The sequence below is a fragment of the Beta vulgaris genome, chromosome 3 (genome assembly GCF_026745355.1).
Source record: "Beta vulgaris subsp. vulgaris cultivar EL10 chromosome 3, EL10.2, whole genome shotgun sequence".
Lineage (NCBI taxonomy): Eukaryota > Viridiplantae > Streptophyta > Magnoliopsida > Caryophyllales > Amaranthaceae > Beta > Beta vulgaris.
This window is the reverse complement of record NC_079204.1, coordinates 32,929,248-32,957,095: the sequence shown is the minus strand read 5'-3', so window position 1 is coordinate 32,957,095 and position 27,848 is coordinate 32,929,248. Positions and strand designations below refer to the sequence as shown.

General features: G+C 36.2%; 1 protein-coding gene across 3 annotated transcripts; it reads right to left on the bottom strand.

Moving 5' to 3' along the window:
* Positions 1–4,185: 4,185 nt before the first annotated feature.
* On the bottom strand, positions 4,186–25,891 carry LOC104906676 (hypothetical protein). Of its 3 annotated transcripts, none has more exons than XM_019252454.3 (7): positions 25,642–25,891; positions 25,382–25,478; positions 17,455–17,499; positions 15,895–16,003; positions 13,615–13,674; positions 6,550–6,811; positions 4,186–4,634 (listed from the first exon to the last, which is right to left on the bottom strand). In XM_019252454.3, the coding sequence occupies exons 1-7, from the start codon at positions 25,690–25,692 to the stop codon at positions 4,419–4,421; spliced, it is 840 nt and encodes a 279-aa protein (XP_019107999.1). In that variant the 5' UTR covers positions 25,693–25,891; the 3' UTR covers positions 4,186–4,418. The 3 variants fall into 3 exon arrangements, with proteins under 3 accessions (XP_019107999.1, XP_019107997.1, XP_010693764.1); XM_019252452.3 differs by having other exon boundaries at positions 25,367–25,478; positions 25,642–25,890; XM_010695462.4 differs by lacking the exon at positions 13,615–13,674 and having other exon boundaries at positions 25,367–25,478; positions 25,642–25,889.
* Positions 25,892–27,848: the final 1,957 nt, after the last annotated feature.

Sequence of the window (27,848 nt, the reverse complement as noted above, 5' to 3'; positions counted from 1 at the left end):
GAGGAAAATGAAGAGGGAGGTTGTGAGGAACGAGTATGAGAGAAAAGAGGGAGGGTTTAGGGATAGGGAGGGATTCAATGGTTGGATTTTGATTTTTTAAATCAATGGTCTTAATTCATGATCCATGACATTCTTTTTTGACCAATGAGAATTGAGAATGTCCAATCACATGGATTGCTAACTTAATCAATGGTTGGATTTTTATCTTTCTAAAATCAATGGCCTAAACTACTAATAAACTAATATTGTATTTTGATATTATTTTGATTTGAGTGTTGTAAATTTCTAAAACTTTTTTTTTTTTTTTGAGGGGAAAGAGAAGTGCATTAATCAAAGGGACAAAGTGTCCATAAGTACATAAGGTGTTACAGTACTAGGGCTTGATGCTCCCAACACTGCTCAACACCAAAAGGCACAACTCTAGCAAGGTTATGGGCAACAGTATTCCCATCCCTTTTAACATGAGAAAAAGAAACAGAAGAAAAAGCATTACACATAGGAGAATGTTCCCAAGTATTGCATCCATGTCAGAGAAGAAAAATTGCTGCTTTCGATAACCTTTTCGTTACTACCAGAGAGTCGGATTCAAAGATCACATCAGCATACCCATGAGCTTTGGCCAAGCGGGTTGCCATGTAAATAGCCTTGCATTCAGCTACCCCGGGAGGCCAGTAGGCACGCACACGTCTAGTTGCAGCAAAGCACACCTTACCTTCCGAATCGCGGGCTATCACTCCAAGTCCCACCCATCCTTCTTCAGCCAAACTTGCATCCGTATTCAATTTAATAGCACCGACCGGGGGAGCATGCCATCGGCTTGGGCTCGGATCCGCGGGGGAACGCACTCCTCCATAAATCTTCACAGCATATGTATTAAAATCATCAACTTGTCTCATAATTCTCTGGCACACAACAGTGGTAGGGTGACTTGTATGCTCAAAGACTCTCCTGTTTCTTTCAACCCAAACGTTCCATAGGATATAACAACCCTTTTGAACCACCTTTGCATCCATCTCACTCCATCTGACGAGGGTATCACACATGGCTTCATCTTCCACCCCTGTCACTAATATATGACTGCCCAGCTCTTCCCACAACTTCAGCAACATCGGGCAGTGATAGAATAAATGTAATTGCGTCTCATCCTCGCTATCACAATAGGGGCACCATGCTTCATCGATGAGGTGGCGGCTCTGAAGTGTTTTCCTTACTGGGAGAGAACTTGTGCAGGCACGCCACATGAAATGACGTACCTTAGGCGACACATTTAAGCTCCATAAAATATTCCACACTCTATGAAAATCATCCAGGTTCCCCCCTTTTCCCAACATATAAGCAGTTTTCACCGAATAAGTGTCATCCTTAGAGTACGCCCAAGTTAAATCATCTTGTAGACATCTAGTGCTTAAAGGAATGGCCAGAATACATTGTTGGTCCCGTTCATTGAAATGGCTCTCAATAAGTTCCACATTCCAATCCTTCCTCTCAACATCCATTAAATCACTCACCACTTCTAGTCCCTCCACTCGAGCACTCTTGATGAATCTACCTTCTTCATCCCCCACCCATGATGCACTCCATATGTCAATTTTCGTACCATCACCAACCCTCCAAATTAAATCCTCCAAAACCAAACTCTTCGCACCCCAAATACTCCGCCACGAGTAGCTATGCGAGTATCCTAGCCGCGCTTGACAAACATCACCATGAGGATAATATTTGGCACTTATTACCCTGCTCAAAAGGGACTCTTTATTATGTAATAACCGCCAAACTTGTTTACCCAATAAAGCATCATTAAAGACCGCGAGGTCCTTAAATCCCATACCCCCCATACACTTGGGTTTGCACATTTTCTCCCAACTTAGCCAATGCATTTTCCGTTCATCCCCTTTCCCTCCCCACCAGAATCGAGCCATAGTAGAGTGGATTTCTTGTATGACAGCAACAAGAAGCTTATAAACCCCCAATAGATATGTAGGCAGTGCCTGGATAACAGACTAATATTATAATTTAATAGAAATTATAAACTAATATTATTAGTTTAGTAACTTTAAAAATTAGTAGTGTTATTATAACTTAATAGAAATTATAAACTTTCAAAATTAAATTAGTTTTATTGATTTTTAAGAAATTATTATTCTAAATTTATAAATTAGAAATATGTGAACATGTTACATGCAGTGATTAGGGATCAATTTAATGCTAACATGTAAGACGTAACACAATAACAGTTAACCTACTACTACTACTACTACTACTTGTATAGATCTTACATTAATACTTAAGTTATTGGTTATAAACTTATATTAATCTACGGTTATTTCTTCTATTGAGGTAGATTTCTTATAACCTTACTTATACATTATTACTATTACTCAGCTATAATTTGATTGTATTCAGTTAAGTGAACTTATATAAGTTATAACAAGCCTTAATCAGTACTAGACCTTAGCTTATATTATACTACATATACGAATTTTCGCTTTTCATATCAGTATCTTACTGATAAGCGATGAGGTTTACTACGACATAGTAACAAAATTAACTACTTGTTTCAATTCAATTAGATGATTTGGGTATCGAAATGAATTTAACTTAAAGACGATTACTTAACTTACATTGATACATTTGTTGATATTATCCAATATCCATTATCTTAAACGAACTTATGACATCTTGAATTAGCTAATCGACTTACATCGATCGATACATCGATCTAATCCAATATTAACTTGTTTCAATTCAAATTAGATGTTTTGAGTTTCAATATGAATTTAACTTAGAGACGATTAACTTAAATGAAGCATTGTTATATTGAACCAATCTACTGAGTTATACTGTTCTACTTCTGTTTGAATTAGATGGTTTCGGTTCCAGAATGAATTCAACTTAAAGATGATTAACTTAAGTAGAGTACTGTTATTATCTTGAATTAAACTTAGGGCACTGTTAAAGTAGATGTTTTGAGTTTCAATATGAATTTAACTTAGAGACGATTAACTTAAATGGAGTATTGTTATATTGAACCAATCTACTGAGTTCATTGTTCTACATTTGTTGCAACTCAATTAGATGCTTTCAGTTCCGAAATGAATTCAACTTAAAAAGATGATTAACTTAAGTAGAGTACTATTATTATTATCTTGGACTAGTTTATCGACTTACATTGATACACTCATTCAAATAACAACATGTTTCAATTTAAGTAAACGTTTTGAGTTTCAATTACTTTATCGACTTACGTTGATACATTCATCTAATCTAATATCAATTGTAATTTCTTTTAGTTTGGATAAGATATGTGAGTTTCAAATTGAATATAACTTGTTAACGATTAACTTAAAATGGAGTATTGTTATCTTGATTTCACTTATCGATTCACATAGATATCTTGAGCTAATCCATAATCAACTTATTTTACGTCGATTATAGATGTATTAATCCATTGAACTAATACACTAAGAGTAAGACATTAACATAAATTTGTCTTATTCCAAATCATATATATTAGTAATAAAGTACACTTTAACCGATGTCACTTTCATTCACGTTTTTATGAAGTACAACTGTTTTTTTAAGGCAATTGTGGAAGTGCCGACAACACTTATTTGTTGCATTAATTTTTAACCGGACCCGAAAAAACACTTGGCCAAAACCAACATGAAGCACAATTTTTCCCGAACAAATACAAGAGTGTGATTATCTTCTACCCGAACCGATGCGATAATCGTCGAAGTTATGTGGTTTTCGTCAATAACTGAAATAAACCAAAACGAAACTGAAAATAACCGCAACAAATTTTAACTGATATGGATTCAACCGTTGGTTAGTTTAACTGTTTGGTTAAAACTGATTTAAACTGCAACTGAACTGAACTGAAAATGGAAAGGAAAAAAACTAAGTTAAACTGAACTGAAAAGTTTGTTAACTGAACTGAACTGTTAATTATTTCAACTGATACAAACTGAACTGATATCAACTGAACTGTTTGGTTATAACCATAACTGAACTGTTGAACTGAATTGACACCTCTAGGCATAACAGTGTTCTAATCGCCAAAAATTTGACATAGATGTGTTACTTGAAATTGTTTTTCAAAATTATGTGAATTATGTCGAAACTCAAAATCCATAGTTCATACGGCTAAAAACAGTGAAGTTGAGATAATTCTGGAATTTCAGATGAATGTAGAAACAGAGCATTAGCGATCTGTGACCCCAATTGCTTTTGGTTGTTAATAAAAGAAGCTGTTTAGCTGGTATTAATACAGTGGGCGGAGGTGACAGGATAATATAGCAGAAGCACAAATGCAATGATAAATATATATACGAGCTAGTTTATTTCACCTTAAAGAACTGGAAACCAAATAGGTAAAGATACAACGGATCTTTCCCCCTTCTATTCATCCTCAACTCTCAAGCACCTTGAAACTGTGCCACCCCCAGATTAAAAGACTCCTGATGCCGATGGCGCACTTTATGCCTACGGCGAGCTCTTCTTTGTCTATGACTCTGCACTTTGGCAGAGTTTCCAGATTCATCAGGGTGATGAAGCTCCTCATTCGGTGATGAATGACCAAACAGAACATCAATAGGATCTCCATATCCAAAGACATGGATTCCAGATATTATCTGCAGAAAGTAATTACATAACGACATCACTGTTGAGAATACTGAAAAAAACAACTAACAGGTAGAACCAAATACTGTCCTTTAAGATGACAACTTCAGTTGATTCGATGCAACATAACCATAGATTAATAGAAGTAAGAAATACTAGCAATGGATTTCAACATCTGATGTTCAAATTTCGATGAAATCTATACTGGTTAATTTAGAGAAGCAAGTCCTTGTGCTCCATTGGTTAAATTGCAGTTTGAAGCATGATCATCACAATCTCTACCTTAGAAGTCGAAAAGCTGCCAAAAGCTAGTTCTCTAATAAACAATATCCTAAAACAAACAGACATGAAAAAAAAAGCACACAACAAAATGGTCTTGTTGTAAGAAAAATTTGCTTCACTTGGAGGCAACACTAAAAGATTTCCTTAAAATCTCAATATCTAATTTTCATAATCAAAATCAACATGGGCAATCATCAAACAGACAATAAGAATTAAAAATAGAAAAAGATAGGAAAGCGGTCCACAATAATCACAAGAACACTAGATAAACAAGGGCATGAAATTCTTATTTCAACATTGAAGATCCCAACAACAAATCCTCCACATCCATCTCAATTACGAAAGTTTAAGACAGCGCTCAAGAGTATTCACCATATGCAAGTGAATATAGACATAACAGACAATGAATATGACAAGCTTAATACTTGTCTTAGAACGATTGTATAGTACATGTGCACTCACATCTCTATATTGTAAGACAGAAAACATTCAAAGTCAGTTTTTCAAATGCATAATCAACTGTCTCTGAAATTTCAGAAGGTAAAAAGGCAGACATAGCATATCTGCAGATTCAAAGCTAAGTTTCCGTGTTAGAAAGATACATGAGATCTGGTGGAAATCAAGGTTACTAGGACCTAATTTGGTTATACAGGATATTGGAACAGATACCCAGAGCGATACCAATTACCATTTACTAATGAAGAAAAAAAACATTTACCCATCACTTCACCCCCCAACTGCAGCCTTGATGCCTCCTGTTCTCTCTCTCTCCCCCCCCCCCCCCCCCATTCACCCTTAGTTACTTTCACCCTCCCCGAACTCCAAATGTCCAACCTTGATGCGAGTGTTCTCTCTTTCTCTCTTGCTCTCTCTTTCTCTCCTCCCTCTCCCTCTCCCTCTCCCTCCCTCTCTCTCTCTTACACTTTCTCTCTCACTGCAGCAAGTCATTAGTATCAACAAAGGCAGTGGCTGACTAGGAGTTCTCCTTTAAGGTGAAACCCTGTACTATAATTCTCCATGCTCCACCCTTTTTAGTTCAAATCTAGATCTAATATTGGCTAGAATTATATGGAGTAACAAAAACATGGCCATTGGTTTTGGTAAAGGGTTTCGCATGCCTTCAAGGCTTCAACCCAAATCGCAAGTGGCCCATATTTCAGGATGTGTGACCCACTTTTCAATATGCAAGATTGAATCGCAACGCGGGTTATATTGATGCGAAAATTAGAGTAAGATCATTAGGGAGACAGTAAGAACATTCTTGCTTCGGCTACAAGAGTTCTTACAAATCTTGTATCAAATCTAACAAACTAACAGGCAGTTCCATAAAATACCAATTTATGCAAGTCAATAAGGAGTCACAGAAAGGCTGAATGTTGAAGCAATGGATCTTTGGTCTACATCTTTCAGCATCCCCAGAGAAAAGTAATAAAGTATAATTAAAGATCAGAATAAACCAAATATCAAGGAGATGTCAAACAAAATTTAATATACCACATCAATCGATAACATAACATGGTAAACAAAAGAAGAATAGCCAAATTTTTTTATCTTCGCAGACGGAGAATAGCAGATTTTTTTTTTACCGGAGGAGAATAGCATATATACGTATAACTGATGGCAATATCATGATCATGTACTTACAGGAACTTGCTTGATCTCTGCAGTAGGGTTTCTCATTTTGATGTTGGAATCATCATTTCTCTGGTTATGAAGCACACCTTTCTTATCAGACACCTGCGAAGAACTGCCGTCTGCTGTTCGCTGATCATCCACATACAAGTTCCGCTGCCGATAATATGATTTGGGTTGTCCCGGAGTTGAATCATTGAAAACTTCTTCACAGTAGAAATGCTTCGAAAAAAGCTGCATTTTCTCAGGATCGTTGCCAAACTTGTCCAGTATTCTGTCATTTATCATCCAGAATTCAATGTGATCTGAAATGGTGTCTACATAGCAAACATTACATGGCTACATGGAACATGGACTTCATGTTATCCTTACTGTAACGGGGGCACATTGTGCAGGAGATATCAATGATCTACTTGAGCATTAGTCACATAAGGTTCTTTTTGCGTTTTTAAGTCAGAAATGAGGAGTGTAACAATTTAGAGAGAAGAAAATCTTTCACTGGCGTAGTCCCAGCTTGATGTGAGAATAATTTCTTGAATAAGAAAACATTTTATCGTGAAACTTACAAAGACCAAATCAGACAAGTGCAAGAAACCCTTCTCCTCCGACTACTCGTTTAACCTATGCTAGAAGACAACCAAGGTCATCAGGGAGGACATTAGCAAATAGCTATTAAGTTGGTTATAAGAAAAGGTTGTTATGGCAGGTCAACGGAGTGAAATTATCTAGGGAATAAATCTAGGGGGAAGAATCTTTGTACCTGTGACTATAAATAGAGCCAGGCGTAGCGCTAATGATTATGCAATGATTAAGTAAAGGAATGGTAGAAAGGGAGAAACTCATATCTCAAACAAGTGAGTGGTAATTGAGAATTCCTAGCTCTAATTTCCTCAGTTTAGATTATTGCTCAGATCCAATCTATAGCAATGTGTCAATTTAGATAAATCATGGACAAAAAGGTACTAGCCTCATTGAAAGTTCATGACTAATTAGCTCAGCATATTCTCTCTACAACCCTAATCTAGACTAGATTATTAACACAGTAATCATAAAAGGTTCCTAATCTAGATCAGCTCTATCATGATCTTACATAAGCTATCCTTATACAATATCCAAATCATGCAAGCATGACATAAGCTTGTATTGCAAGCAGATTGTTTGACAATGTTCATCACAACTCAAAATTTCACAAAAAGCACCCTGCAGTTGATGTCAAACTCTGAAGAGGATTCATACCAGCCATACAATCAACCATTTGAAAACATCAACATCAAAATTAATAGCCACCTCCCAAGTAGCATCATGAGCACGAAGATTCACCCATTGAACCAAATGTTGGACTTGAGCTTGATTCTGGAACTTGAACTTTGCTGAAGAACTACTGTAAAATTTTGCCCTTGCAAGTTGCAACCAGTGAGGAATATGAGTAGCTACAGGTAAAGTGCCATGAAAAGCTTTGAGCTGGGACACATGGAATACATCATGTATCTTAAAGCCTGCAGGAAGCTGTAATTTGTAAGCTACTTTGCCTACCAAAGCCAACACTTGAAAAGGCCCATAGTACTTGGAGAGAGTTTATGATTACTCCTAGCCTGTACTAAGTATTGCCTATAAGGTTGAAGCTTAAGCCAAACCCAATCACCCACTTGAAACAACATGTCTGATATGCATATCAGCTTGTTGTTTCATTCTCGTTTGAGCTCTTAGTAAATGAAACTTCAGCAAATTCACCATTTCCTCCCTTCTTTATAGACTCCAATCTACAGCATCCACATTGGAGTCACCTGGAAGATAAGGGAGATCCAAAGGAGGTGGTTGGCCATACACAACCTCATAAAGAGTAAGTAATGTAGCAGAGTGGAAATGAGTGTTACATTACACCACCACTCTGCCAAAGGTAACCAAGCATGCCAATCCTTCGGCTTATCACTGCACATATTGATCACTTCAAGTAAAAATTCAGTTCCATGTAAACTGAATAAGCCATTCTAGATTGGCCAAGAAAATAGCATCTCTGTCACTCACAATGCTTCTTGGCCAACCATGCAACTTGAAGACATTATCCAAATAAGCTTGTGCTACTTGAATGATAGAGGAATAAAATGGTTGTACTTGCTTAACCTGTCCACAACCACAAAAATCACATCCATGCCAGCAGATCTAGGGAGACCAGTGATGAAATTCATTGAAATATCTACCCACGCAGCCTCACGCGTAGAAGAAATCCTCGGTGAGCAGCTGTGTCATATTTAAAGGCTTGACAAACTTGACATTGTCTCACGAATGGCCTGACATCCTTAGTTAACCCTTTCCAATGAAACAAACTCTTAATCCTCTTCATGGTTATTTCTCTTCTTGAATGACTACTTTCAGGATCAGAATGAAGCCATTTGATGATCTTAGTTCTCAAGCTGTCATCTGAACCAATCACCAATTTGCCTTTCCTTCTTAATAGGCCTTCATGCAATCCTACTGGAGAAGAGTGTTGCAACCTAGGTAGCACGGAAACGGATACGGGAACGGATACGGGACGAAAAACAGCAAAATCAAATTTTCAAAAAACGGGTACGGCATGGATTCGGCAAAAAAAAAAATTAAATCTGGAAAAAAATAGTTTATTTTTAATGAGTCAAACTGTCAAAGTATATCTAGAAAAATATTACTCCACTTTTTTTTAACATTTATCTTTTTGTTGTAGTTTATAATAAAAGCTGGCATAAAGCCATAAACTAAAAAATTTGAAAAGAAGAACCGGTCAAAAAAAAAGGGGATTCACTATACCACGTGCCAAAGGAGAAAAAAAGGGGCAATTCATTATTTATTCAAAGAGAAAAAAAGAACCGGTAAAAAAAAAAAAAAGGTGAAATATAGCTGGCAGCCAAACAACTTTTTTTTATAATGATATCACGTGATATTTTCCCCCCTCTCCTCTGACCTCTCTCCTCACTCCTCTCTATCCTCCCTTCTCCTTCAAACTCAACGCACGGCTACTGATTCTTGACAAACCACGACTTTCCGGCCAAAAGCTTCAAGAAATCCGGCCATGGCAGAATGGGTACGTCTTAAAGCTTCAAGATCCGTCTCCAAAACGTCCCCATCAACCACCCTAGCCGTCCCCTACTGAATCCGATGTCCCCACCAATCAAGAGTCGTCACGGGGACGTTTTTCCGGCGTATCCGTCCCGTATCCGTCCCCGGTACGGGAAACGGCACTCCGGGGAAGTACCCGTGCTTCATAGGTTGCAACTGATCCAAGAGATGAACCAAGCTAGCCATCATAATACATAACTAGCTTTAATGAGGCTAGTTGAATCTGAAGAGAGAACTGAAATAGCCAAGCATAAGATCTCTGCTCCTTGCACTCTAGAAAGGGCATCTGCAGCAAAATTTTCTTTGCCACCCTCATACTGAATCTCATAGTCAAAGCCCATGAGCTTAAAGAGCCAGAACTGCTGAAAGGGTGTAGAAACTTTCTGTTGCAAGAGCCACTTTAAGCTCTTCTGATCAGTTCTACTCACAAAATGAGTGCTCATCAAGTATTGTTCCCACTTTTGAACGACAAAAACAATGGCTAAAGGCTCTTTTTCATAGACAGAGAGTTTCTTCCATCTAGGACCAAGTGATCAGCACCTATGCACTTATTGGAAGCATGAGTCTCAACTACGAATTGCTTATCAAAGTCAGGAACAGCAAGGACAGGATCAGTCACTTTAAGCTCTCGCATCAGCAGGAATGTATCTAAAAAAATTGTTGCTTCTAGGGTTAAATTTGGTTAAAGACAACTACTTATTTGGTTTCATAAGAGAAGTAGGGAGGAGAGGTGGTTCATTACTGTTTAGAGCTTGGATAGGTTTATATGAAAAAGAAGAGGTAGGTTTAAATGGTTTTGTGTATCAGCCAATGCTTCTTCTTGCAACCTGGCAAATTATACGGCTTGTGCTAATGTAGCAGGTTTAAAGGCTTTGACAGATGGTTTAATTTCAGGCCTCATTTCTCCAATAAAGCTATCTAATATGAATTCTTCAGGAAGAGTGATGTGTTTGTGAAACATCAGATTTAAGTGCTTTATAACTCTATATTAGATTGAAGTGACTTCGGGAGGCTTACATAAACATACCAGATGCATGTGGGGAGCATCAAAAATGCACAATCCTAGTTCTGTTAGAATTCTTTATGAAGTGTCCTAGTTCTGTTAGGAGACTATGTATTTTAAGTGTTTTATAACTCTATATTTTAGGTGTCTGAGTGATGAAGCAATCCTATTATATTTAGGAGTCTAATTCCTTTGTCATTGAGTCTTATTAGGAGTCTTTTTGGTTTATCTTTTAATATAGGCGTGTGTTTAGGCGTGAACTAGCTAGGATGTTTATCTTGTTTTGTTTTATGCTTTATCTTTAAGCTTGTCAGTTGCATTAGAGTTAGGACTCTTGTATGCTTTATATATTTTGACTACTACGATGAATAAGAGGAGGTTTTTTGTTAAAAGTTAAACATGAGTGTGCTATTGAATTTGGACGGATTTTCCAGATTTGTTATTGTTTTTAGGGAGTGAACCTGAAATACAAGATCCTTGATTTAAACGAGTGAAGTTTAGATTAAGCTTAGGTGAGTTGTTTAGTGAGTGAAGCTAAATCAATCATCTCAATACCTTCCTAATTCAAGTTTAAGGTGAGTGAAGCCCTAAAAGTGAATTAGAACCCTTAGTGGAGATTAACTGAGTGAAGGTTATTCGAAGCTAAGCAGATTTCGTTCACGGAATCATATCAATACCATATACCGTGGCATGGAAAAGTGCCCCAAACTGCCATGATCATAGCACAGTAATGTACAGAATCAGATATTTGATTTGGCGCACGATCATTTAAGCCAAAAGAAGTGGAGGAATGATTATATATAGAGAAGACAGAAAGCAGAAAAAGAAACAGAAGATCAAGTTTGGTACCAGTCATTACCCTCGATATGTCCAACGAGGCTCCACCTTGAGAAGGGTGAATAGGGTCATATAAAACAAGCGAACCCCGCATGTAATCTCTTGTTCAAACAGGCATAAGTTCAAAAAGCTGCAACATAACCCTCCCACCTAACTTGTTTCCACCAGATCTTTGATAGGAATGTAATCTAAATGACAAACTATAGAACTGCTTTTCAATAGATAAAAACTATGCCAGACATTTGATTCAGTCAAATGCCAATGATTTCTTCAAGTTTGTTAAAATAGGACAGTAGAAAGATCAATGCAGAGACATATTACGAAATAGATAGTACTTCCCCTGTTTCGAATTGCTTGCAATGAATCTCCTTGACAAGCAGACTTAGAAGGATGATAGACAAATAAGTGGATGAATTAATCAAAAAAAAATCTACAACAGTAAAAGGAATGATTGGATTATTACGGGTTTAGCTTGATTTAATTAATTTGTCCATTTACCCTCTCTAACATCTTCCTAACATTGTATGCTAAGGAGAGGAATCACAATTTAGCACCTGGATAAAAAATAATTTGGAGCTATGCATTAAGATTTACCTATTAGTTAGTAAAGTAACCCCTCCCATTTGCCTTATGATTTTTTAAAAAAGAAATGGCAAAAGTAGGAATATAAGTTTCCTCAGACATCAATTGGACCCAATCTCTTAAGCCTTATGGGAATATGCTTTCAGAGATGTGTGTGTCATAAGGAATAATTTGTGCTTTTCTGGTTTTTTTCCCTTGCATCCTTCATAACCTACACACTAATATTAAACATTAATGATGATGATGATGAATAACTTTTGGTGGTTCGTGAAAGGGTTGTTTTTGTTTTGGTACTTTTCAGGTGGGTTTTTTTTTTTGAGAAACAAGGCAAAACCCCCTGCTACCAAACACGGGTAGGGGATAATTAGAGAAGGGGCATGGCAAAAATTTCACCATAGCATGGAACCTCACAAGCCATTAAAATTAATGGGAGAATGTGGGTAAGATACTTGTTATAATGGGTTGGGCCTACTATCTAATCCGTTAATGTTATTCAAGAAATTTTGTTTTGAAGCTTCGGGAAAAATTAAGAGTTTTAGTTTGCACTTTTTGTTTTAGAACAGGTAATTTGTAATGCTATGTGTCGATTATAAAATAAAAAATAATAATAAAAAAAAAAACAATGCCGGATTCGTATTACAAGTCTACTCACTGATTAAATTTCATTTCATTTTACAATTTTTATATTTCATAGTTTATAAAATTTTGTTGTTTACCGTATAGAATGTGAGTAAAACTTCTCTTTTTTCTAGAAGATGATAATTATGAAGTAATATTATTTTTTTAGAGGACATTTAGGCTCGTTAGCCCGTGGACAAGCCCCGCCCATTCATTAGGCCGGTATAGACAATGTGTGGAGACTCGAGCAAATTAAAAAAAAAAGGCTTGGTTTTTTTTTCCAGATAGCCCCATTGGAACAAGGCCCTAGACCATGTTCGACCCAAACCAGCAAATGATCACCTCTACTTGAATCTCCCCTCATACGGGGATATATGTAAAGATTAGATTTGAGTTAGGGTTTGATCAGATACATAGTATGTTCTGAATTCTGTAAAAACATTATAATTTAGAACTTTGAGTAGTTTGACATATTATATGTAGTGAACCCCCTCCCCCCATGCTATCATATCCTTTGAGGCCCATTTGATAGGCTGTATCAAATGGTTGGCATGCAATGAATTCTACCATAATCTTTACAAGGAAAACTTCATGTCAATATCCATATAAATTGGTGACATTTCTCCAACCCAAATACCTATATAAAATTTAATTATCTAGTACCACTTTGGAACTCAATATTGAGTGGAGATAAAACCTACATTTCTCCGACACCCTCTTGCACCCCGCGTGTCACGTGTCGACTCGACACGACGCGCGACATGCCTGGAAATGGGCGTCAATACACATATCGGAGAAGTGTAGCCTATCGGACACTCATTTGGCAAAAGTGAGAAAAAAATGAGAAAGCAATGCAGAGAGAAAAGGGGGAAAAAAAATCAGATCTAGGGTGTTTTTCTCAAAATTTTCGAACTCTCTAACCTGAAGTGAGAAACTAAGTCACCTACCGTCGTCGACCGCCATCTCTGGCAACTCCTCCTTCGCATTCCTGCTTCCTCGCACGATTTCTGCCATGAGAGGAGAAGTCCTTGTTGTAGAAGATGATGCGTGGTTTTTATTTTTTTTGCTGTAGATGACCTAAGTGTATTGTACTAAATTTTTAAAGAAAACGAGATGCAGTACACTTCATTTGACAGTTGTACTCTTTCTTTTAAAAGGTGATAGCTTAACTCTTCTCTCTTTTTGATTTCTTGTTAGCTTTCTTCACTCCTTTTTTCCTATGTTACTCCGACAGGGATACGGGTGTCGTATACAAGTAGGGATCGGAGGATCCAACACCCTACTTCATAAATTTGGCCAATACTCCGACACGATCAAGAGAGTGTGTTGACCAATATTATAGACACGTCTATCATTGAAAGTGTTGGGAAAAATTTCCCGGCACGTTATGTTGATAAAAAAAAAGTTAAATTGTAATAACTATATTATTTTAAAAATTATGAAATTCAAAAAAAAAGATTTGATTTAATAACTAAATTGTTATTAAAAGGGTTGAAAAGTCAAAGATTAAAGGAGTGAAGAAAGCTAACAAGTACACAAAAAGAGAGAGGAGTAAAGCTATCACCTTTTGCCTTTTGTTTTTTTTTTTAAAAAGAGTACAGCTGTCAAATAAAATAAAGTGTATTGCATCTCCATTTCTTTAAAAATATAGTACACTACACTTAGCTCACCTACACACTTAGGTCACCTACAGTAAAAAAAAATAAAAACCACGCATCATCTTCTACAGCAAGGACTTCTCCTTTCATGGCAGAAATCTCCAGCAGATACGAAGAAGCACAAAATGCGAAGGCGGAGTTGCCGGAGATGGCGGTCGACGACAGTAGGTGACTTAGTTTCTCAGTTCTAGATCCGATTTTCCCCCCCTTTTCTCTCTGCGTTTCTTTCTCATTTTTTTTTTTCTGACTTTTGCCAAATGAGTGCCCGATAGACGACACTTTTACGATACGCGTATCGACGCCCATTTCAAGGCGTGTCGCGTGTCGCGCGTCGTGTCGAGTCAACACGCGGGTGCAAGAGGGTGTCGGAGTCAAGTAGCTTTTTTTATCTAATCTTTGACTTTTCAACCCTTTAATAACAATTTAGTTATTAAATCAAATCTCTTTTTTTTTAATTTCATAATTTTGAAAATATATTAGTTATTCCAATATAACTTTTTTTTATCAACATAGCGTGTCGGAAATTTTTCCCGACACTTTCAATGATAGACGTGTCTATAATATTGGTCAAGACACTCTCTTGACCGTGTCGGAGTATCGGCCAAATTTATGGAGTATGGTGTCGAATCCTCCGATCCCTACTTGGATACGACACCCGTATCCGTGTCGGAGTAACATAGGATAAAACTATATGGAGAATAAGACATGGTTGAAGATGGAGTTTATTTACAAGGACATCACCACGAAAATGCTCTTACATGATTGAATTCATTTCATTACCTTTACTACTTTTTACCGCCTACCAAAAGAGGCAAAGAACAGAAGGAAAGAAAGAAAATGAAGAAATTTCAGAACTTTGTGATAAACATGCATGAAAAGTCATTCTGGCTCTAACAAAACAATGGGTCTTATTAAGGCCTAGAGCAATTATAAATATCTATTTCACCGCCAGATTCAATTCCTATATGGCAAAGAAACGGATTTTACATACCCATTTGGTAATTCTTCCCCTTCACCTCAAAATCTATGGAAGCAAGTCATTCTGACTAACTGTGTGATAATCCATCACAATGTAGCAGCATAAAGGTAATTTTTACTAATCCTAAGTTCATGACAAACCTAATTAATATCCGTTTGGTGATTCAACCCCTGCACATCAAAATCTATGGAAGCAAGTCATTCTGACTCTTAACTGCGTGATAATCCATCACAATGTAGCGGCGTAACGTAATTTCTACTGTTACTCAGTGCTAAGTTCATGACAAACCTAATTAATATAGTTCATTCTGTACTTCTAGAGTTGAGTACCTCCTCCTCACCCCCTCTCCCGAAAACACACACAAAAAAAAGATGTTAGAAATCAAACTGGTAGATGGAAAAGGAATATCACATTATCACCATTGACCAAGTTACGTACCAAAGTAAACACTAGCACAAATCTAGACACAAAGACCAGGAATACTGTCGTCTTGTAAGTTGGTCAATGCAACATCATGACTCCCATTTCAAATCAAAGATCATATGTTGGAAACATTCTAAGTAGTGTCCAGTGTGTGACAAAATACCTACATCTTTTTCAGCTCATACTGCATCCGACTCCCATCCATTGCAAGAATATGGTCAACACACGAGTCTACTGATTTATGTAAGCTCCATATTGCCGTAAGAAAACTTGCTCCTGAAGACAGTAAAGACAATGATTTCTCATGTAAGATGGCATTAATGCAACATTAGCATAGAAAGCTATGATGCCAATGGGAAATATCCAAGTCATGTAGTTCACCAAAGAATTAAGCACGGACAAACAATTTTAGTCGTCATAAACATAGACCAAAATCAGCAAAAAATGTCGAATTTGAAGCAACATGAACATAATATTTCGTCCAGTTACTTTGGAAGCCATTGCCATACAAGTGCAAGGGTATAGAATTTCATGGAGACATTAAAGATTTGCCCAAAATAATAGATGTTTATGCTGATTAAGTTTAACTCAAATGTCAAAAATATTTCAAAGATTTAAATCTTTTCACAACTGTAAAGAACAATCAAAATAAGTGGCCGTATAGGTTTGAGACTGAAAGAAAGTTAAAGTCATATATAAATTACATGTCATACCAGCAATATAATTATCTATGGGACCCAAGAATATTCTGGATTGAGAAATGACTAATCTGGCTGGAGCATCTCCAAAAAAGTCAAGTTGACAGCAGTTTGGCATACTCCTTAGTACAGAAAATTTAAAATTATACTCCTTAGTACAGAAAATTAAAAATTATAGCTGGTTCTATATGTTGTCTTTTTTTCTTGTTGACAATATACTCCTTCTGGAACACTTCCCTTTTTGTTTGTCCCGTATTAGTTTGAACATTTCCACTTTAGATATGGTCCCACTTTTATTATATTAGTTTTCTGAAACCCTTTTATCCCAAAAGGGCAAAGGCAACTCTTTCATTATAAATACTCAACATTCTCTCATTCTCTCTCATCCAATAAAAGTACCTGACAAACTCCTATCACATCTATCTCTATTATATAAGGCAACTCTTGAGGACTTTGGTGTTCACTTTAATACCTTAAATGCCCTTTATTTTCTAAAATGTTTTACATCTTTCAAAATATATCTCTATTATATAAGGCAACTATTGAGGACTTTGGTATCCACGTGAAATAAGTTAAATGCCCTTTATTTTTTGTAATATTTTACATCTTTTAAAATATTTTTATAACTTAAAGCACACATTGCGTGCATTTAAATCTAGTTTTTTAATAAAACAACATTTGATAACCACTAAACAACTTTCCTTATATTATGTGTGTTCAGATTATTGTGTGGGGCAGAGGGAGTACATTTCATTATCCGTAAAAGGATTAATATATAAAATGACAAATGCATTTTAAATCTCATCAAAGGAGTATTTATAAATTAAGGTAGCTGCTTTCCAGAATCTTTGGCTGCAAGCTAGAAATCTACAAAAACTAAAAAATGAACTGACTCGAAAAAAAATAGCAAGCTTGGGACTATAATGACACTATACAATAATCCAAGAGAATATTTTGTGAAAGAAATTTGATAATCATCACCTAGCACATCAGTGAAGAATTAAACATAAGAGCTAGAGCATCAACTACCTCCAGCAAGGGCCAGACGACTAAAAGAGTTCAGCTTTCTTGTTGCTGCAGAAACAAAGAGATTCTAATTAGACAGCAAACAGAATGAGATAAGATCAATACACTTCCTGTTGTTTGGCTTTGAATTATAATGGACAAAGTCAACATGATTTACTATGTTGCCTGTGCTTTCACTTCTTGTGAAGAAGCAAATGGTTGCTGCCTTTTGGAACAAAGGTCTAACAGAATAGTCTCTCTTTTATTGCAAAGAGTAGGTTGCAGACATCAAACCTCTTACATTGACTTTGGCGCATCTTGTAATGGAGTTGGAATAATGTAATGCAATACACATAGCTAAACAAATAACAAGTCGATCAAATCACCACACAAAAAAATTGCCAAGAAACAAGACCATGCTCTCATGTACTCCCTCTGTGTCTCTTGTTAATCTACACACGTTGTACTTTTGTACTCTTCATAATGTTCACATATACTTCACTTTTACCATCGTTAATTATACATGTAGGAGAAAGCGTAGTCTTATGATCTTGTTAGATCTATCTCAACTAGACCTGTTCAAAAATGACCAAACCCGAGAACTCGACAACTCCTCATCCGATTATCTTAGGTTTTAAGCCAGAGTTTCTTTCAATGGAACCCAGATAGAAAGACCTGAACCCGATGATGAACACACGAGTTTTGTGTTAGGGTTAGGGTTAGGGTGAGGGTCCAATCGAAACCCGACCCGATTGACTCAAAATTTTAGTTGAATCTTACGGAATAATATCTTTTAAATGTAAAATATATATTTTAAATAATTTAACTAATGAATGATCAAAGGTATTATATAATTACATGAAATAAATGTTTATTTTCGCATCAAATTCAATATCTTTAATTTGTTATGATAAATTGTCATTTAGATTCATTGACATGCTTTCTTGGGGTAGAAATCACAGGTGACGCTCAAATTATGGATGTAGTTTAGTCTCTTGGATTTTCATGAATTAAACTTATGGTTTCTTGAAAGGAATTCTAATTCTTTTGGTGTTTTAGGATTATAATGAACGAAATAGTAAAAGGGATATGGAGATAATCAACTTTCACACTTTAATATTAACTAGGGTTTTTGCCTTCTCAGCAAAATGCTGCTTTCTCAGTGAAACCTTAACTCACAAAAGCAATTAACTTTGATCAAAATTCAACTCTCTATTTATTATGGCCGAAAATCAGCAATTTATACATAAATAATCCTAATCTAACTCTAACTAGGAAAGCTTAAAACATAAACATAAAATAACTAGATAGAAGATACTTGGGTACCAAGTGTAGTCTCCTTTACATGCCTAACTACTAGGTGATAAACATAAAGAAACCTAAAGCTAATGAAACACCTAATAATAATTAAATAAAACATAAATCATATAATTCACTCCTAAAACAATTAAAACGTTATATTACATAGGACTAAAAATAGGAAACTACATATAGAGTCCTAATGGACTAGGACTTGTAGAAGAAAACTCCAATTCATGCTAGGCATCATACTCACCCTCTTGAAAAGAACTTGTCCTCGAATTCCAAAGTAGCCAAGCAACCATCCACATGTAAAGCCTATGATTGGCAAGAACAAGCGTGCCATGACCCAATTACCGGTTCCTCACAATCACTACTACATACGCCATTAATCACATATAAGGTGATGCATAACCATCGTAGACACTGGAGGAGAATCATAGGGAACAATCCATGAGTTGTCGCTTATGTTACCCAAAATAGGAGAAGAACGTGGGTAGAAGGCGATTCAACAATGGTAACAACCCAAGTCCCAAGGTTTAGTTTGTGTCGCATCTTAGAATATCAAAGATCAGATCTTGGTGAGTGACAATTCGAAGATTCAATCTTTAAGGGATCTTAATCCAACGATGAGTGAACTATAGAGTCGGAACCATCCAAAGATGCATTCTTTTCTTCAATCACTTGTGCCATTCCTTTAGTAACGTACTCTTTGTTGGAACATTGTTGTTGCACGTGACCAAGTCCTTGACACTTCAAACACTGCAACAACATTACAGGACCCATTTTATCGATCGTTGGAGTACATTCATCCGTGTTTGCCTTGCCTATCATGACTCTCTTTGATTTCCCTAGCAATTTCGGCAATTACTTGTGACTTCTCAAAAAATTCATCTATGAAAGCTCCTCGAATGGTTTGACGTCAGCAAGTGCGATGTCATGGAAATTTAAGGCTTCACATAGCTCGTTAACTCTTAAAACGGTGTAAAATTTTCACACGACAAACTTCAAGATGTCAGACATCCAACGAGCCAAAAATCATTGAAATCCGTTACTACACGTTCTGTCACACGTTGTCACGAACTACTGGTGACAAACTGGTCTTCCACAAGTTTGACACAATTGTTTTTGCTTTCTACGACTTCGTTACCGCTTTAATTACACTGAAATTAACACCAAGTAAATTCCGACTTGTAACGCACCCACATGAAGTGGTGGTTGTAGTTTAGGGTTAGAATCCCACGTTATGATCGTGGAGACTTGGCTCGGATCCCAGCAACCACACCACTTGATGTGTTTTTTCTTGGGGTAGAAATCAGAGGTAATGCTCGACTTATGAATGTGGTTTAGTTTCTTGGATTTTCATGAATCAAACGTATGGTATCTTAGAAAGGAATTTTATTTCTTTAGGTGTTTTCGGATTATAATAGAAGACATATTAAAAGGGATATGGAAATAATCAACTTTCATGAATAAATATCAACTACGTATTTTGCTTTTTGAGTGAAATATTGCTTTATCAACGAAATGTTGCTTTCCAGCAAAACGTTGACTAACAAAGGAATTAACATTTAGAAAAATTCAACTCTCTTTTTATTATGGTCGAAAATCAGCACTTTATACATAAATAATCCTAATCCAATTCTAACTAGGAAAGCTTGAAACATAAACATAAAATAACTAGATTCGAGATACTAGGGTATCAACTTATCAAGTGTAGTCTCGTTTACACATCCAACTACTAGGCGATAAACATAAAGAAACCTAAAGCTAATTAAACTCCTAATCACACGCCTAACATTAATTTAATAAAATAATTCACTCCTAAAACAACTAAAATAATATACTACACGGGATCCTAATAGAACTAGGAAACTACATCATAGAGTCCTAAGTGAACTAGGACAAGTAGGAGAGATTCCAACTCGTGCTACGCGACATACTCCCCCTCTTGAAACGAACTTGTCCTCCATTTCCAATGTTGCCAAGCAACCATCCACACTTGACACCTATGATTGGCAAGAATGAGCATGCCATGAACAGTGAGCGGTTTCTCACAACCAATCATATATACGCCATTAATCAGACATAAAGTGATGCCTAACCGACGTAGTCACCTAGTCTTGAACGAGAACCATAGGGAGCAATCCATGAGTTGTCGCTTATGTTACCGAAAATAGGAGAAGAACGTGGGCTAGAAGCCGATTCAACAACGGTGACAATTCAAGGTGTAGTTTTTGACGCATCTTGAATGTCAAAGATTGGATCTTGATCCAACAACGAGCGAACTATAGCGTCAAAACCATGTAATGACACATTCTTTTCTTCAATCACTTGTGCCCATATCAAACATGTTCTTCCTTCGAAAAGTACTCTTCTTTGGGACATCGTTGTGCCACGTGACCAAGTCTTGGACACTTCAAAAACATTGCAACAACTTTACAGGAAACATTGTATTGACCACTGGAGTAGATTCATGCGTGATTGCCTTGTGAAGTTCTTCATATTCAAGGCGCAATCTAACTTGCCTATCATGACTCTCTTTAATTTCCCTAGCAATTTCGGCAAGTACTTGTAGTGACTTCACGAAGAATTCATCTATGAAAACTTTTAGTGATGTGTAACGTGGAGAAGTAATCTCACACCTTACAATTCGAAAGATAAAGAATCAAAGAAGAATACTCTATTCTTTGAAACGTTTAGTTTGGGTTCAAGAACTCGATTCTTGGATCCTAAACTAAGGCTTTAAATTTGTTAGTATTGGAATACTCATAACACTCACAAACTCTTCGAAGATTTACTTGGAAACTCACAAGAAAACACTCGGTAATTTGATCAACCAAGCAAACAAAACTAGTCGCCAATTTGATGAACAAACGTTTCTTTAAACTCTTGATATTATTTCGTGTTAAAATAACGTACATTCTAAGCTATTTATAGGAAAATAACATAACCCTAATTAGGCTTAGAACATGTCTCTAAGTCCTAGACTCCTAACACCCTTAAGTCACGTAAAATCCACTGTTTTAAGAACGTAGGCAAAACCATGACTCCTAAGACTCCAAAAACATAAAGACTCTACATACTCCTAATCCAACATGGCTTAGGATTACCTGCTCCTAACAGAACTAGGAGACTAAGTATTACCTTCTCCTAACAGAACTAGGAAACTAATACTACAACCTTCCACGTCGATCTTTACCTTAGCTCCTTGAACAGTGGCTAGCACTGTATGGCGAACAGTGGTTAGCACTGTATGGCGACTACCATGCACGCCCTTGTAGCTTCCAAACTCGGACCATGTGCTTCACTAAACCTCCCTTGGCTGTCCCCCATACCTTTAGCAAGTAAAACCTCATGATCACCACTTGATGAGCTACTAGCAACCTCATCATTTAGCATGGTTTGACGTCGGCAAGTTCCGGTGTCATGGAAGTTTAAGGCTTCATAAAACTCGTTAATTCTTAAAATGGTGTGAAATTTTGACATGGCAATCTTTAGGAAGTTAGAAATCCAATGAGCCAAAATCATTGAAATCGGATACTACACGCGCCTTCGCAATGTGTTGGTGTCCAACTGGTGCGGTAGAAATTTCACGCAAATGTTATTGCTTTTTGAAACTTTGTCAGTGCTTCAATCGCACCGAAATTTTAACACATGGTAGAAGTTCTTGTTAGCTTTCCAACAAACCAAAAAAAAAATCTCAATTCCGAGTTCCAACGCACCCGCATCAAGTGGTGGTTGTAGTTTAGTGGTTAGAATTCCAAGTTGTGGCCATGGAGACTTGGCCTCACTTGATGTGTTTTCTTGGGGAAGAAATCACGGGTAAGGCTTGAATTATGGATGTAGTTTTTGGATTTCTTTAATTAAACATATGGTTTCTTGTAAAAAATTCTAATACCTTTGGTGTTTTAGGATTTTGATGGACGAAATTGATATGGAGATATTCAACTTTCACGGTTAAATATCAACGAGGGTTTTTGCTTCTTAGCGAAACGTTGCTTTCTCAACGAAACTTTAACTCACAACAGAATTAACTTTAATCAAAATTCAACTCTCTTTTTTCAATGGCCGAAAATCAGCAATTTATATTTCAGTAATCCTAGTTTAACTCTAGCTAGAAAAGCTTAAAAGATAAACATAAAATGACTAGATAGGAGATACTTTGGCATTTAGAAAATTACATCTGAAATTTTCTAAATGCCCAAAAAAATAATTACATCTGAAACCACATTTTAATTACATCTGAAATTTTCTAAATGCCCAAAGAAATAATTAAAGGTTGTAAGGTAAACCGCATTACGGCTTTGATTATGAAGTGAACTATTATATTATAAACATCGAAAGTCAAACCCGGATACTTGTGTCTTATTGATGCAGTTCTTGGAGAGAGAGAGAATTGGGAAGACAAGTTGTCTATGGATATTGCTCCAAAGTGGCTTCAAATGCGGGAAGGCCTTCCCATTTGATTAACACTTCCACTGCTGTAGTCTGGGTCTGCTGAGTGTTCAAAGCCTCCTACCACTTCTAACACTAAAGCAGCAGAGAGATGAGTTGTCAATTCTGTAGAGACAAGGGCACTGCCAATGACCTTCTTCAACTGGAAATGTGAAAAACATGGTGAATTTTGGCAGAGGGAGAAGTTGTAATTTATAGGCCACCTAGACTACCCTTTCAATTACTTCATAGGGTTCAAAATACCTAGCAGCCAGTTTTGCAAAAGTCTCTAGAACAAGGATTCTGCCTGTAAGGCCACAATGTGAGGTACACCATGTCAACCACCTGAAGATCTTCTGCTAGCATCCACTTGCACCTTCATTTTCTGTTGAGCCCTCACAAAAATATGTTTTCGAAATTCAAATCCTCATGAAGGACGTCTCTTTCAATGAGTATGTCTTCTAAAGTGAAAACTGTAGTAGTAGTAGTACCCTTTTCAAACCCAAGTGAGGGGAATTCTACCATAAAACGCATTAAAAGGAAAGCATTGAGTTGACATATGGAGGAAAGTGTTGTACCAGTGTCAAATGAGGTTTTCCAATACCTCATTTGAGATTTTCCTTCCATCTTCTATAAATAGACATAGCTGGCAGAGGGCCTATCGGAGAAATAGAATCTTCCTGGCATGTTTCCGAACTAGAAAGAAGAAGTTGAAGATTGGGGAGGGAAACAGAATGCAGTTTTGTATCGATTAAGTGAAAATTACAAAAACTAAAGATAGTATCAACCATTGTTCCATTCTATAGGCTTGAATCGCTTCAAAGAAAGCAAATGAAAGTAAAGAAATTCTCACAAAAATCAAGAACCTTTCCCTCTCTCTATATATCTATAATTTCTTCTCTCTATCTTCTTCTTCACGCCACTAATAACTAACTTATAAAGCTGCTGCCTAAAATGATCCCCCCCCCCCAAGATCAGTTCATTGCAAGCCACCTGTGCCAATCCCCACTGGTCAGAAACCTGATCCAAACCAAAATCCTATCCTACGAAACCTTACTCCATTTCAGTAACTTTTCTCTCCACTCAACTCCGCACAGTAACCCCTGCTCTCCAGCCTTGCCAAAACCTCCCTATGTCATGATATTATGTTAGTGTTGTATTTACTATTTAGCATAAAAATTGCATATGTGCCGGACAATTTTATGTATATTGGAAATTATATATTTCTCATAATACAACCTAAGCCTTCCCAAGTTCTTGACAGCTATGAACTCCGTTGCTAACATCTTTGTAATTATATGTTAAATTGCAAATTTTGTGCATTTCAGATCACTAATGTTGTATATTTATCATCAAATTAAAACTCTTCCGTTCCGTTACAAAATGGTTGTTCTACAACAGATTTTGGATTATCGCGTTATGGAACGCCATAATAAAATTCACATACTTCTCGCCACGTTATCCCTTCCTAACGCGAACTCGCCACGTCAAAACGTTTTTATCCCCGTTACCTCTGTTCTTCTCAAACATTGGCCAGAACTATTTAATGAATTAATTATATAGCTAATGAAACATGATATTTTGATAGATTTGATAATATTATGTTGTATTAATGCTTCATAAGCTAAAACAATGTAAATAAGGTTAGAACATATTAATGTGAATTTTTTCAAAAATTCACGCTGCATAGGACGCAATCCGTTCAATTCATTCATTACAAGTCGCTTCCACAACAACGCAAACGTTACCGCGATCGTGTCCGCAATTTTTTTCCTTGATATTTATGTTTAAAATAAATATTACCCATACAAAACTATCCTAATATAGTTTGTGAGTAATAGATTTGACGTTGAACATTTCTAATTTAATATAAAACATTAGCAATTCAACACCCAAGATAAATCCTTCCTCATCGCTAAAGCTTTTAACCATTAGGAATTTCTCGATATAACAGTAGCAATTCAACATAACATAAATCCTTTCCAAGTTCTTATTGTCTTTTCTCCTTATCTTTTTCATGTTGATTTAAGGGAGAGTTTATCTTTCAAGTAGCGGCAATAAGGCAATAACTAGATGGAATGGAAATTCATTAATCATTAGCAAAGATTACCAACAAATTAATCAACTGGCACAACTGCAAACATTATTGAACCCAATTATAGAAAATGAAAACCAGTGTTTAGGTGAAATCCTAATTTACCCATCCAAGAAAGACCTGTAGCAACTGAACCTCCGATAGCACAGTTCCTAAAGACCTGAGACTTGCACCGAGCAAAGACAGCCGCTTCTTGCTCCGTCAATTTCTCTGGCCCCTATTAATTAACATGAAACAGATTAATATAAGTATTATATCAGATTTATACAGAAAATTGCTAAATTGAAAATGCGGCATCAAATTACGGTATTAGAAGTAAAATCTACAAAATAAATATGAAGGAGAAATTTTGAATTGGAAGCAAAGGAAGAAAGTTTAACCTTTTTGGAGATTAGGGATTGGACGAGTTCATCTAATACTATCAACGACATTTTGAATTGCCGAATACAAACAATTTCATGAAGGTTGAAGTTGCCCTAGTAATACGAAGGCACCGAGTTGTGCTGCAATTCGTTTTCTATTTGTTGCTCACAGTCACACTGACCATCACTAGATTGCAGTTCGTCACTAACAAAGAGAAAGTAAGAGATTAGGGGGGGGAAAAAAAGGAAATAGTTTTGAGGTTTGGCTAACTTTGAAAATATGGTATTAATAATTACTATCATTTGTTATAAATAATTATTAAGAAGATTGTTTTTTATAACTAACATTTTATACACGTGATGCATGTTAAATTTGAGGTTTTGTGCTATAGTTTTTAAATATAAAGGTCACTTGATAATTTTTCATAAGGTTATCGTATATCATATCATTCCTTTCTTTTATATTAAAGAGTTATGCACGTAATATATATGTCAACTTATTCGTGATTAACATATACTTTTTCATGATATTTAGGCTATAATTAGAAAAAACAATGATTTCGTACATGACAATGTTCAGAGCGATCAAACACAATATATACGGAGCAATAAATTGCCAAAATTTCGACTGTGTTTCCACTTGAAAATGTTTGATAATTGTTATATACCCCATTTGCACAAAGTTGAACGAACTTCTTATAGGGATGGCAAATAATGAATGGATTTTGTCTAAGAATTTAATTTAATTGTAATTCAAATTTTAAATAAAATAATGGTTTTTATACTGTATGAAGTAAAAAATTTGAATCGTATGTAGTTTCAAGGTTCTTTTCCCTTCATATAGCAACTTTCCTCATCATGGAATCAATGTTAAATGGAATATTTTTTGAAAGTTGTATTAATTGACAATTATGTCAAATAGATAATTATTTGACATATTAACGATAGTTGATTTTCTTTTAAATTTATTCTTATTATTAATTAAATGATTCACTAGTGGAATAAAGCCCATCTGATATGGTCAAAATCGGACTTACTGATTCGGTTCAGGTGGGCTCGCAGCAGCTATGAGAAATAATCTGATGCGGTCCAAAACTGCATCAGATTCGTTAGATACTAATGCGGTTTTGAACAAGACCGCATCAGAAAGTACGGGAAGGTTTCCAAAAAAAAATAGCGTCTGCTAACAACTGGCATATCAACAGCAACAAGTAATAGCGAGTATCAACAATAAAAAAAAAAATTAGGTATCAACAGCAAAAAAAAATTACGAAATTAATCAATAAAAAAAGGACAAATTTACAGCAATTAAACATTAACAAAATAAAATAAATTTCGAAAAAACCCAGATCTGCAAACTAAATTAAAGAACAAATATTCTATAAACAAAAAATAAATTAGATTATACAAATTAAAAATGAATTTCATTATTATATTATATACAAATTTCAAAGCGGAACAAACGAAATAAAAAATCGATAAATTGATGGCTTCGTGATAAAAAAAAATCGAAATGAAAATATCTGGTGAAGATGATGTCTTCGATTCGACGATGAACGACGAGAACGACGACAGATTCGACGATGAATTCGACGAGAAGACAATGAATTCGACGCGTGGCTGCGGTGTTAGTGGGTTTGAGAGGGAGGGGGGAAGAGCAGATCTAAAGAGGAGAGAGCGGAGAGATTAGAGTTGGGTGTTGTGTGAGGAGAGAGAGAGAGGAGAGCGTTGTGGGTTTGAGAGGGAGGAGAGAACAGGGTTGAGTGAGGAGAGAAGAGGAGAGGAGAGATAGAGGGATTAGGGTTTGAAAAGGCGCGAGTCTGAGAGGGCGCCTAAGGAAATGGGCTAGGGTTATAAGGTAAAGAAATAGGCCACGAGTTTACTGGGTCGCGATCTCCGATTTTTTTAAGAAAAATGAGAAAATCTGATGCGGTTCTAGAAACCGCATCAAATTTCAATAAAACTGCATCAGATTTTTAATCTGATGCGGTCTACAAGAGAATCGCATCAGATTTTTCTCCCAACTTTCCTTCTTATTTTTTCATTTAATTTTCTGATGCGGTTTTGTAGTGACAGATAAGATTTTCTCCACTAGTGATTTATTATGAGAATAAGGGTAGGGGATCATTTTATGCGGACACCATTGCTCCCCCTTCCCTTTATATAAAATAAATTAAGTTCTCTACTGTATAAAATAACATAAATTGTCCTTGACATACTTTCTT

What these genes read in the sequence shown, in the direction of transcription:
- LOC104906676 (XM_019252452.3), bottom strand. Translation starts at nt 25,692, where the DNA reads ATGTCGTTGATAGTATTAGATGAACTCGTCCAATCCCTAATCTCCAAA. An exon ending in TCGTCTGGCCCTTGCTGGAG is followed by an intron (nt 16,004 to 17,454) that starts GTAGTTGATGCT and finishes TACTGTCTTCAG; the next exon opens with GAGCAAGTTTTCTTACGGCA. An exon ending in CAGAGATCAAGCAAGTTCCT is followed by an intron (nt 4,635 to 6,549) that starts GTAAGTACATGA and finishes TACTTTCTGCAG; the next exon opens with ATAATATCTGGAATCCATGT.